The following is a 13692-nucleotide window of genomic DNA, read 5'->3' on the forward strand; positions in this document are numbered from 1 at the left end:
TTTTTGGTTGAAACTAATTTTTTTCGCTTTAGAAATTAACATTCTCTTATTTAATACGATGGTAAACTTGTTTCGTTTGATGTTGTTTATTATGTTCCAAAGAAATTTAATTTTTAATTAATTTCTTTGTCTAGTGTTTGGTGTCAAATTGTTTTTTAAAAGATTAATAATTATGCTCATTAGCAATTAGCATTTTTAAACCGAGACCGTCCGTACATAAGTAAGTATTTCGATACTTTATTTTCACACAAATCTATTTTGCATATTTTTTATGATATTTACGGTTACGGATATTTGAATATTTTAAATAGATTTAATCATATATAAATAGCTGTTTAAATAAATGTGCAATTAATGCATTCCTTGGTATATATCTACATATAATAAACAAATTAAATGTCTCTACACCATTTCAAGTGGAAATTTATTAATAGCCAACAGAAATATTATGGAATTTTGAAAAATCGGGATAAAGTTCCAACTTACTCATTTCTGAGAATCGAATCATTACTTTACAAATTTGTTATTTAGTAATTAAAGTTTTAAAATTTTCAGCCTTAATGCATTATTATTCGAATGTGTTGTCTTTCTAGTCGAATTAAAGAGAAACGCCCCAGATCTGTACAACTTATATTTGACACAATTTATATTTCAATTCAAAACTGTTTATAAGACCTTTTTCACTTCACTCTTTTCAAAAAATCATTATTTCTTTTACCTTAAACTCACTGGCACAGATGTTTTTTACGAACAAAAAAAAAACTGAGATGTTTAAAAATAAATTTGAGTTTATCCACAATAACATCTTCATAAATAAGTTTTTTTTTACTGTGTTAAATTACAATCACAAAATGAATGTGCAAAAACTATATTTCAATTCATAATCAAGATCATTATTAAATTTAAAAATCAACTCACTATTCGTTAAACAATTAATGTGCTCCGTCATCGATCGAATACACAATTTGAAATCTTCAAAATGACGAATATAAACTATAGAAATAAAAAAAAAACTTAACTCCTAAAATATCAAAAAGAAATTAACAATTTACCTTAATACAAAAATAATAATGTCTGCATAACAATGAACAAAATTATTTTTATTCTTACAAAGTCATTAAAATTGCCAAAACCACAAATAGATTTTATACTTTAAAGAAACTTTTTCAAACAAAAAAAAAACTAAATATTTTAAGTTTTTTTTTCTTTTTTATTTGTTAATTTACTCGTAAAACATCTTGAATTGCTTAATGAGTTATAATTTGTTAATGATTTATGTTCTTTTTTTCAGTTTAAATTATGGAAAATTTAAGCGGATGTGCTTTGAATTTAAAGAGGTGTCAAAATGTCCCAGAGCTAAATTTGTGAGACAGCCACTAAGTCTCACAAATTTAGTACTGTTATTATTTTAAATATTTACGAATAAAGTAATGATTTATTTAAATTGTTTTGTTTTTTATGCTAATTTTAACTAAACTACTTTTAACTTAATTTTGAAATTTACTTCCAATTATTTAATTTATGTTAAAAATAAAGCATAGTTTTAGGCTGAATGAAAAAAAATCACACCCTTGGAAATAAGCAAGAGATTTTGGACAATTGCTTAATTTCCTTCGTGAGAAGGGTATATATAAGTTTGACATTCCGTTTGTAATTTCCACAATATAATTTTCCGACCCTATAAAGTATATATATTCTGGATCCTTATAGATAGCGGAGTCGATTAAACCATGTCCGTCTGTCTGTTGAAATTAATTTCTGAAGACGCAAGATTCGGGATCCAAATCTTCTATAATTCTGTCAGACATGCTTTCGGAAGTTTCCTATTTAAAATCAGCAAAATCAGTCCACAAATGGCTGAGATATAAGGAAAAAACCAGGAAAACCTCGATTTTTGACCTACAGTGGTTGACAAAACAATGCAAACTTTTCCAAATATTTCATTAGTGGCCTAAAATCTGAAATAATTTTTTAAAAAAATTGTAACATTTTTGTAGTATTTTATTTGTATACTTTTATTAACTTGATTTAACAAAAAACAAAGGACATAATTAATTAAATTCTAAATATGAGAAAACAAAATTAAAAGTTTTCTTTATTACGGCATTAACAAAACAATGGAAACTTAGGTATTATTTTAACAAATATGGTCTAAACTTTGCAATAACTCAATATTTTGTTGGGTATCCCTTATTTTTTATAACTGCTACACATCGACGATGCATTGAACCAATTAAAGAGTCAATGGTCTCCTTTGAAATATTTTGCCATTCCCTTATAACCGCCTCCGATAAATCTTCCTTCCTGGTGTAATTTTGGGTCCTTATTTTACGATCTACAATTTCTCATAGATTTTCTATGGGATTGAGATCTGGAGATCTTGAGATCAAAACACGTACCTCGTTGGATTGTAACCACTCGGTTACAACCCTAGAGGTGTGTTTCGGGTCGTTGTCGTGTTGGAATCTCCAAACTAGGGGCATATTTTCCTCAGCGTATGGATACATAACATCGTTTAATATGGTTCTGTATCCTATACCTGTTATGGTATCTTTTATAATCAGCCTAATTATGAATAAAAAATTCCGCGGGAGTTTGTTCCCCGGGAGTTTTTTCTCATTGAAATTGAATAGGAAAAATGAGAAAAGGGAAAAAACTCCCGCGGAATTTTTATTCATAATTGGGCTGAATATGAATTGGGCCCATACCTTGCCCTGAAAAACATCCCCATACCATAATATTGCCACCGCCAAACTTTACAGTCTTATTTGTGTACTTTGGATCTAATCTTTTTCCCTTTGGTCGTCTTACCAATGTTCTCCCATCACTGCTTCTTAAATTGTATTTGGATTCGTCGGAAAAGAGGACAGTATTCCATTTCTCTATCGACCAGTTTAAATGATTCCTGGCAAATTGTAGGCGAGCAGAACGGTTCTTTTTAGAAATGAGTGGTTTTTTCACAGGACGATAGCAACCAAGACCAGCCTCATTTGCCCTGCGACTAACTGTTCGGGTACTTATTTCTTATTTTAAGCTATTAACAACCTCTCGAGGAGTTATTTTTGGGAATTTCTTGAACTCTCTCGCTATTAAATCTTGTCTAGGAGTAGTCTTACGAGGTCTTCCACCTAAATGTTGAGTTTTTACCGAACCGGTGTCACGAAATGTCTTTATAATTTTTGAAACTGCTGATTTATTTATTGAATATTTGAATCGTTAACTTTAGTCATTTTCGTTAACTTTGAATAATAAAGCAATTATGCGAAAAACTTAGAAAAAGAAATTGTGAAAAATTACCAGAATTTAAAAATAAAATAACTGTAAACAAGATGCTTTTTACATCGTTCTTTTATTATTTTCGTTTTACACTTTTTTCTTGCAGAAGTTTAAAAGTTTCCATTGTTTTGTCAGTAGCGAAATAGTGAATATTTTTAATTTTGTTCCCTTTGTTCAGAATATAATTAATTATATTGTTTGTTTTTCAGCTAATTTATATAAATAAAAATATACAAGTAAAATACTAAAAAAAAGATTTTTATTTTAAAAAAATATTTTAAATTTTGGGAATATTTGGAAAAGTTTCCATTGTTTTGTCAACCACTATCTGGATTACTAAGTCATAAATATAGACAATATGAATATCTAATAATAGATATTTCAAAGACCTTTGCAACGACGTATATAAGACCATAGTAAGTTGGACCTACAATGGGTCAAAATCGGAAAAAAATTTTAACTTGAATTTTTTTTTACCAAAAAAAATTTAAAAAACAAAAAAAAAATTTTAAAATTAAAAAATTTTAAAATAACAATTCAAAAAAAAAAATTACAAAAAATCAAAAAAACAACTTTGGAAAAAAAATGTTTACCTAAAAATATTTAAATTTTTATTTTGTTATATTTTAATTTTATTGAGTTAGATCGAAGTTTACGAGGTTTTTTCTCTGCTATATTCTTATCATTACATTTGCTTAGATTCAGTCAACTGAAAATCGTTCAGCATTTTTCAAGACACTTGCTGTACGTGTTTGGTCATGGTCAAGGTTTCTAAAAAACACAACCATACATTTTCCTAATTACTGCGATTTAAGCAATAGCAAACTATTTATTTCCTTCTTTCAAATAAAAAAATTTAATTTATAAAAGAAGAAACCATCAAAATTAGTTAAGGTATCATCAATATATTTCAAAATAATGATTTTAAGCTATTTTCTTTATTAAATACATATTTGAAAATGAAATAAATTTATAGGTTTTTATACAAAAACTAATTTTTGTAAATTGTTTTCTTTTTTAAATACCAGATTTATTTATTATTTGGTACCGAAATACACTTATAGAAAATGCAAAATTTGTTTAAATATAAGAAATACAACCATAAAAATACTTTAAAGGAAAGAAATTTTAGGATTGGAAAGAAAAATGGGCATAAAATAAACAATTTCACTAAACTTAAAAACAAACTAAATTAATACAGTTTTTAAAACTAAAGAAAATTATACAGCAAAATTATATGAATAAATCATATAATTTTGATTTTAAGTATGCAGAGGGTATACTTTAATGCAATTTGTAATAATTTTACTTAAAAACTAACGATATACTTTTATTATTTCTATGTATGTATATGAAAACAAAATAAAAATGAGCAATAGAAATGTAAGAGGGGGATGATGACGATATTTAAGAAGTCTTAAATGATAAAAAAGATTTGATTTTACTAATGAGGTGTTTTGTTTTAGCTTGTACTAAATGTATATAGTTTGTTTGTTCTTTGTTAAAACTAACAGCCATGTGAGACAATGTAAAACCGAGCCAATTTTTAATATTTTTTCAGTTGCTCATATGTTATAAAGAATATAACATTCCAGGGTCCCATGCGCACCCAAGTTGGTATGAAACCTTTGTATAAAGCCAAAAATCCCTCATTTCGTACAGTCTGCAAAGAACGATATTTATGTTTTATGTTTGTTTTGTTTATTATTAAATTAAGATAAAGATAAGATTATGTTGGCAGTAAAAAACTACAATACCTGTATGGCACAATCCAAACTACCAGTATAGATTTTTGTAGATGTTGCTGCGGTAGCCATGCCATTAACTACCGTAACATGTCGTTGATTCATAAGGCGGGTACGTATCACATCAATAGGCGTAGAGGCAACAGCACTGCCTAAACTGGCTATAAAACTAGAGCTAGAAAAAAGGAAAAACCAACTATTAAGAAAAGGCTGTTTTAAGCAATTATAACAGTTAAACTTACAGAAAATGATTGGTCATGTGATCACCAAAATACTCCATTAACTGCAGTTTACAGAAATCATAGACCGGCAACTCCACCGACGCTATTACCACTGCTCTCTGAGCAGTAGGGCCTACTCCCCGCCATAAACCCCTAACACCTTCGTATTTATAAATGTCATGGAAGCAAGACCAAACACTTTTCTGCATTGAACCCTTCCCATGAACCTGCATGCGTACCTTCAATACATCGGTGGGATTTGCTATGGCCGATGATATCGCTCCAGCAGCTGCTGCACACATTACATTACCCCATACCCGTTCTGTCCCCGTATCAGGATCGATTAGAAGGCCATGTTCGCTCACTATACTTTTTAATGTGTAGTAGGTGCCAAATTTGATGGTGCCATAAGTAGCTTGTCTTAATACTGCCGGCCAAATTCTAAAAAATTGAGAGATTGTCCAAAATAGAACAAGACAACAAAGAAATTTTAAGTAAATGAAAAAAAAATCAGGTGCTATTGACATTTTTGAGGGGGTGATTAAGTGACAAAGTCCATGGCTGTTTAATTGCTCACGTTTATATGGTGTGATATTGAAATATACGTATGGAGAGATACCATCTGATTAAGAGCAGAGCGTTCAAATATTAAAAAAATTGGGAAAAAATTGTTGCAAAACAGAAATTTTCGTAGTTTCTCCAAAAGAAAATTCTCTTAAAATATTCTCTAGATGAAAATTGTGTTGTCACAACAATTTTTTTAAACGAAATTTTTGCCAGACAATATTGTCGATTAGATTTCTTTCTACAAAGTCAAACTGAGACTACATAAACATCTATGATTGAAGCTATACTGGAACTACAAAAACATCTGAAATTAAAGTGCCCTGGAGACGATCAAATAAACCCGTCAATCAGTGCATACATATGTGTGAGTGTCGTATGCTTGAAGCTTTAAAGGAGACGTACAAATAAATACGTCCATCACCATTTTTATTTGGACGCACTTTTCCATTATTACCAAAAATCTCGAAGTAACTGAGGTTTTTTTTTTGTTAATCAGAGACGTAAAATACATAATATGAATATTTTTTTCATCCGTGCACGGCAAACGCAAAGAAAATGAAATTTGATTGTCAATCACAACAGGAGACGATCAAATAATCAGTCGTCAAATTAAAAAATCAAAACTTTTTGATTTTCATCAATCATTGCCGACAACGTGTACGTGTAGCCGAAAAAGAACGACTGCACCCACACAACTATGTGATTGATGTGTTTATTTGATCGTCTCCAGGGCACTTAAAGCTAAATTGGGACTACGTAAATAATGTTCTATTGAACTATATAGCAGGAAGATTGATGATAAATTAGAACTACACAAGCATTAACGATTGAAGCAAAACTGGGACTATATAAACATCTAACCAGGAGTACTATTAAAGCTTAACTGAGACTATAAAAGGACAACTATTGAAGCTAAACTGGGACCATGGTTGATGCTTAATTAAGACTACGTAGCAGAGACTATATAAGATACATCGATTGAAGCTTAACTGAGACTATAAAAGGAACCACGATTGAAGCTAAAGATGACTGCATCACTACAACAAATACAACAATACAAAAACAACAGGTACTTTGTTTTTGTTAAAAGGTAGGTGAACTGTCAAAGTTGCCTGTTGTTGCTTTTGCTTTTGGGTTTGTTGTAGTTTTCGCCACAACAACCACAAGTGAATTGACAGTACAAACTGAATAAAAAAAATAATCAGCTGTTTCATCGCAGTCACCTTTCTTAGTGTGCCCTGACCGGGAATATAAAAGCAACCACGATTGAAGCCAATCTTGGACTATGATTCAAACATAATTAGGTTAATATATGATACTACGAATGAAGATAAACTAGAACTACGATTGAAGGTTAACTGTCGCTATATAAGAAACTTCAATTGAAGCTTAATAGCCACGATTGAAGCAAAACTGGGACAACTATTAAAGCTTAACTGGGACAATATAAGAAACTATGATTGAAGAATCACAGAAATACGATTGAATGTAAACTAAGACTACATATGTAAGTAACTACGATTGAAGATCAATAGACATAAGATTGAACCTAAACTCGGTCTACATTAGGAACCACGATTAAAGATGAACAGACATAAGAATGATTTTAAACTGGGACAGCGTAATGATTGAAACTTTACAGACCTACGTTTGAAGCTAAACTAGGACTAAATAAGCAATCACGATTGAAGATCCACAGACCAACGTCTGAAGCTAAAATGGGACAATATAAGGAACCACGATTAAAAATCAAAAGACCTGCAATAGCGGCTAAAATGAGTTATCAGTCAAGGGCTGTCAACTCAGCAAACACTGCTGCTAACACAACAGCAAACATTAAAAATCAACAGACCTACGACAGAATCTAAACTAAGACTACAAAGGACCTTCAATTGAAGATCAACTGACCTTCGATTGAAACAAAACTGGGACCACATAGGGCAACACGATTGAAGATCAATAGACCTATGTTTGGAGCGATTAAACGATTAAAAATCAAAAGACCTGCAATAGCGGCTAAAATGAGTTATTAGTCAAGGGCTGTCAACTCAGCAAACACTGCTGCTAACACAACAGCAAACATTAAAAATCAACAGACCTACGACAGAATCTAAACTAAGACTACAAAGGACCTTCAATTGAAGATCAACTGACCTACGATTGAAACAAAACTGGGACCACATAGGGCAACACGATTGAAGATCAATAGACCTATGTTTGGAGCTATAATGCATATGGACGTTTGAATATCAACGAAGAAAAACATGTAATTATATCAAATATTACAAAATATCATACCGGGCCCTAGTCTAGCCATCTCTGCTATAAACTTACTTTATCAAAATGTATTTATATATTACTATTTCTATGTGTACAAATATTGTCTAGAATATTTGTTGTTCTATATATAATCTTACTAGCACTAAACCTTTAAAAACAACAAATATAAATGAAAAATATTAAAGTATTCCTAGAGTATTTATTGAACAAAATTATAACATGTAGTCATTCACATGTATAAATCGTGATTAAAAATATTCATTAAGAACGATAATAATACAATAGCTACAAATGTAACAATAATTGGAAGTTATAAAACTTTTATTGAATATTAATGAAATTGACAAGAAATAATTTACAATAGAAATAATAATATTAAATGCAATTACGAGCGCTGGGGTTAAAAAACGTGATTTAATTGCTGTTAACGAGGGTAACGTGATTTAATTACTTTTATCGAGGGATGATTCAAAATTTGTTGACCTTTAGCTAACGTTGGAATAAGAAAAAATAAACTTTGTAAACAACACCTGTTTATAGAACAAAATCGAATCAGATGAAGGAAAACATACTCATGTAAAGTGTTTAAAGTCTAGAATTATGGCTGACTTTATAAACGCATTTTGCAAAGCAACACTGCAATGCATAGTGTTCATAAACGCAATAGATTTTGTTTTGGCAATGTCGCAAGTTCATTATTGTATGGCAATGCTTGTCCATGCGCAGCATCTGTCAAATTTGTGAACTGTTTTTATTTATGATTCTTTACAAAACATTTATGCGTTCATGAATGTTACAAAGTATTGCTTTGATTTATAATTGGTTTGCATTACTGCGTTTATGAAGTCGGCCTATATTTCCATATAAAATCAATTTTACAAATTCACACCGATGTTTGTTAAAATGAATACAATGCTTTAATTTCAAAATTAAGAAAATTTAACTAGAGAGCTTATTTTTCGAAAATTTTATATTTCCTCTACCACTGTTTTAAATTTATTTCAACAGAATATTATTTTATTTCACATTTTGTTAAACTAGATTTCTCTAGTTTACCAAAAATGTATATTTAATTAAATGTCCGATGATTAGAAACATTTATGAAAAATACAATAAAAATACTTTAGTAATAACAAAAACAACTTATCTGTATTAAATCCATTAATTACCCCACTACAAAAGAGGTGATTTATGATTCCGAAAGAATTTTTTAGGAAGAAAACCAAAAAGAAATGATAATTACAAAGTATGACACATTAGAAATGTTTGTTGCTGGTTAGTCCCTTAATCTTTCGAAAATATCAAAGTCTATTTTCTGAAGTTAATAATAATTAAATAATAATTATAGTCCTTTATATAATTTAGCTGTTAAAATATTAGAAGGAGTTTTTTATTTATATATTCTGCTCTTAATTTAATGTGTTTCTTTTAAATTTTTTTTTTGATCAAATACCTTTTCATTAAATAAATTAATTGTATTTATCTGACTATAATACGTTTATATTTCTTACTTGCGGCAAAAACAACCTAACTCAAAAATAAGGGTTTTTTGAATTGAGTACTACAAAACGTTCCCAGTGCAAAAATCTTTTAAGTTTATTTTTTTGTGATATTTTTTAAATTATATAGATACATACATATGTATTAACATTGAAACTAAAATTGTTATTTTCATTTATATTTTAATGATAAAAATTGTTGTTAAAAATCTATTGAAAAACCTATAAATCTTTTTAATATAAATCTGGTGTTAGTTAGTTTAAAAAACAACCAATTTATTTAGACAAGAATTAAATCTGTTCAAACATTCAATGTTATTTTACCCGAAACTATATTTATTAAGTTACGACCATTTTGCAGCAAATGAGCGTTATAGTATTTACTGTATATCATTTTTTTCACAAAAACGTGAATAAATATTAGACACAAAAATCGTATGCGTCATTTAACAATTGTCTTTTGCCTGAGAGTCCGAAACGTTTATTTCAAAAGAGACAATAAATTGTAATAATGTTTAAACTAAAAGTGTTGTTATAGTTTTTTATCTTCAGGCCATTATTGGTCAACAATTTTATTTATAAAAAAATCAATTCTTATTATATCATTCCATTTATAATTTCTACATTTTTCATTCTATATACTTTTCATCCATAAAGTATATAGACTTTATGGAGTCGATATAGCCATATCCGTCTATCCATCTATATGATGAAGTCAACTTTTCGTATCCCCCAAATAACTTACAGACATGATTCATACATCAATATATCCGCAGTGAACTGATTTGTTTGCTATTTAAAATCGAGACAATTACGAAAACCTCGATTTTTGATCTACATCTGGATTATTAAGTCAATAATATTGACAATATGGAACTCGCTGGTATGCAAGGGTGTCCACAAAAAATTTTAAATTGAAGATGTAAATTCCTTCTGCTACAGCAGCAGATATATCCATAAATAATGTACGGATTGCATTACGAAGTGAATTTAAGTGCCTAGTTAAATCTGGATTGGAAATCTTCCAATATGAAAATTCCAACATAAAATCTACTATTTAAGGTATTTATAGACGTCAATATTTGTCAAAAACTCAAGTATCATAATACAGGCTCACTTCATAAACGCATTTTGCAAAGCAACACTGCAATGCATAGTGTTCATAAACGCAATAGATTTTGTTTTGGCAATTTTGCAAGTTCATTATTATATGGCAATGCTTTTCAATGCGCGACATCACTCAAATTTGTGAACTGTTTTTATTTATGATTCTTTACAAAACATTTATGCGTTCATGAATGTTACAAAGTATTGCTTTGATTTATAATTGGTTTGCATTACTACGTTTATGAAGTCAGACACATTCATAGTCTATACAAAAATTGTATTAGATTTTCCAAAAATACAAATGATTTTTTTTGATTTAGGTCGGTATTCCGCAAGATCTTACGGATTTTCTGGCCAGTAATAATAGCCAACAACCAACTTTGAACGTTCCCACAACAATTGGATCTACGCTCCGGAACAACCCGATTCCCAATCGGCCAAAGATTGTCAACTTAGTAACAGCTGTATCAACTGGAAGTTTTTTCTCCAGTAAAAAACTTTTAGCAACAGCGGAACTGTTACAACAACAATCAACTTTGGATTGGGGCATGCCTATGAAAACAAAAATAACAAAGAGAAAATGGAGCTGGAGATATTTCATAGGCCTTTCCAACGACGTATATAATGCCATAGTAATTCGAACCTACAATCGTGAAAAATATTTTTCACCAAAAAATATTTTTTCACAGAATTGCAAATCGTTGTGTAAATAAAGTGCTAATATAGTTATTTTCAATAGAAAAAATAAACAAAATATTGAAAAATAGTAAAACAAGCAGGCAGACGAAAAGCTTTTATTTATGCCCGTAACTTCAACAAATAGATATCTACGGTGTAAATTACCCAGCAGATAATTTTACCTAAAAGGTAACTTGACATTAATTTCAAATCAATATTTACTGGTTAAAATTACCAAATATTTTTACTCCATAAGTAACTAAGATAGATATCTGTTTGTTGAAATTACGAGCATTAATATGGTTAAAAAATTCAAAGATTTTGTCATGTAATGCAATATTTATGCCCGTAATTTCAACAAATAGATATCTATCAGTGCTTAGTTACTTATGGAGTAAAAATATTTAGTAATTTTTACCCGTAGATATTGATTTGAAATGAATGTCAAGTTACCTTTTAGGTACATTTATCTGCTGGTTACCTTACACTGTAGATATCTATTTGTAGAAGTTACGGGCATTAATATAGTATTTAAAAACTAGATTATCGGTAAATGATCTTCTAAATTTGAAGGATAAACTAGGTTTTAATAACATTGTCAGTCAAACCTTTTCTAATTTCTTAAATTTGTATCATAATGAAAGATTTTTTTGATAAAATCTCATTTCTATTTATGAAATTTAGTGTAATGCAATAATTATATGAAGATTTTCTAGGTGTTCAACTATGTTTTGAGTCTTACTCAGACCCTTTTTTTGCCCATGAAAGAACTTTCGCAAACCGTGGAACTGCATTGTAATTAACACATTCCGCAGAATAAACTACGTTTAGCTAACATTGTTGGTTAAAACATTTCTAAATTAGTTTTGTATTGCTAATGGAAATAATTAAAATAATTTACGTATTCCAAAATATGCTCTTGAAATATTTGAGAATTGTGCCAACACATTTTCTAAACACTCATGTAAACAATATACAACAAACAGCCACCTGTTAAGAACCACTGCCACTATATCTAAAACAATAAATTTCCAAATACTATAGGTACTTACCCCGAATATAATGCTCTCAAACCCTCTTCTTTGCTAATTTTTATAAATGCATCTGTCATGCCACGATATCGCACTTGGGCAAATGCTTGATCAATTTTTTGACCTTGAATCTGGAGGCGGGTTTTTGTTGTATCAATTGGAAAAGTGCCTTTTAATGAGATTAGAAAAGAAAAAATAAAAACAAAACGAAAAATTAATAACAACAACTACAACAATATTCGTTCGTGCACCTAATCATGTAAACAAATATAGTTTATAATAATAAAAACAATAAGAAAAAATAAATAACATGACTCTGGCGTAAGTAACTAAAACAAACAATTTAAACGATAAGACAAGCGACCACTATATTACAACCAGCGCACATTATTTCTGAGCAACTCAGAAATAATCGCCTCGGTGAAATTTTTGCACACACATGTAGATATACACAAATAATTCTATACTACACATGGGCACTAGAATTGTACGTCGTCTGGTGCTACATATACACAATTCCTTTAGAGCCCCCCAACGTAGTCAAGTGTATATTATTTTTCATTATTAAAGATGACATGATGATAATTTTTGCTGTTTATTTTCTTTTTATTTAATTACAATAATTGCAATTCCTATTGCGTCATGTGTTTTTCTCTTCTTTTGTTAGCATAAACATGTTTGTTTGGAATTTTTTTTTTGTTTTATAAAAATTTAATTTTTACCAAATTCTGCTGTTATTGATGCCAAACCACCATAAATAAATGGCCGTATATCACGTTTATCCAAGTTTTGTTTCATTTCTGTTTGTTTTATCCACCAACTTCGTTAACCGTTTTTAATATTTTGTATATTTATTTTATATTTTTAACTAATTTTCTTTTATAATTATAGCAGGGAAAAAAATCACTCTAAATTCTATTACGCGAGGTTAGATTATCGTATTTTTTTTCTATTTTTGCAAATATGTATGTTTTTTCTGTGAACAGATTCTAACAGCTGTAGACGAACTGTCAAAGTAGCAGCTGTTGTTTATCAAGTGCTAATTATACGGTATGTTCAGTGAAAGCTGAATTTGTATTGTGTTATTACACTGTGAAAAATATTTATTAAAAATATTTACCGTTATTTTTAAATTAATGTAATGTGGTTAGTATTCACATCTCAATATCTGGTTATCGTTTTTCGTAACGATATACATACATCCAATTAACATTTTTTTGTATGAGAACTGTCAGTATATCGTCACGATAAAAAAATAACAAGATATCGAGAAAATGGGGAAAATGGA

The 13692-nt window shown here is 29.4% G+C and overlaps 1 protein-coding gene across 1 annotated transcript; it reads right to left on the reverse strand.

Moving 5' to 3' along the window:
- Nucleotides 1-4161: 4161 nt before the first annotated feature.
- Bmcp (uncoupling protein Bmcp mitochondrial) lies at nt 4162-13381 on the reverse strand. The gene is made up of 5 exons (XM_065505440.1): nt 13127-13381; nt 12426-12573; nt 5264-5683; nt 5034-5196; nt 4162-4939 (listed from the first exon to the last, which is right to left on the reverse strand). Exons 1-5 carry the CDS (start codon nt 13200-13202, stop codon nt 4823-4825), a joined length of 924 nt encoding a protein of 307 aa, XP_065361512.1. The 5' UTR covers nt 13203-13381; the 3' UTR covers nt 4162-4822.
- Nucleotides 13382-13692: the final 311 nt, after the last annotated feature.

This window comes from Calliphora vicina, chromosome 3 (genome assembly GCF_958450345.1).
Source record: "Calliphora vicina chromosome 3, idCalVici1.1, whole genome shotgun sequence".
Taxonomy (NCBI): domain Eukaryota; kingdom Metazoa; phylum Arthropoda; class Insecta; order Diptera; family Calliphoridae; genus Calliphora; species Calliphora vicina.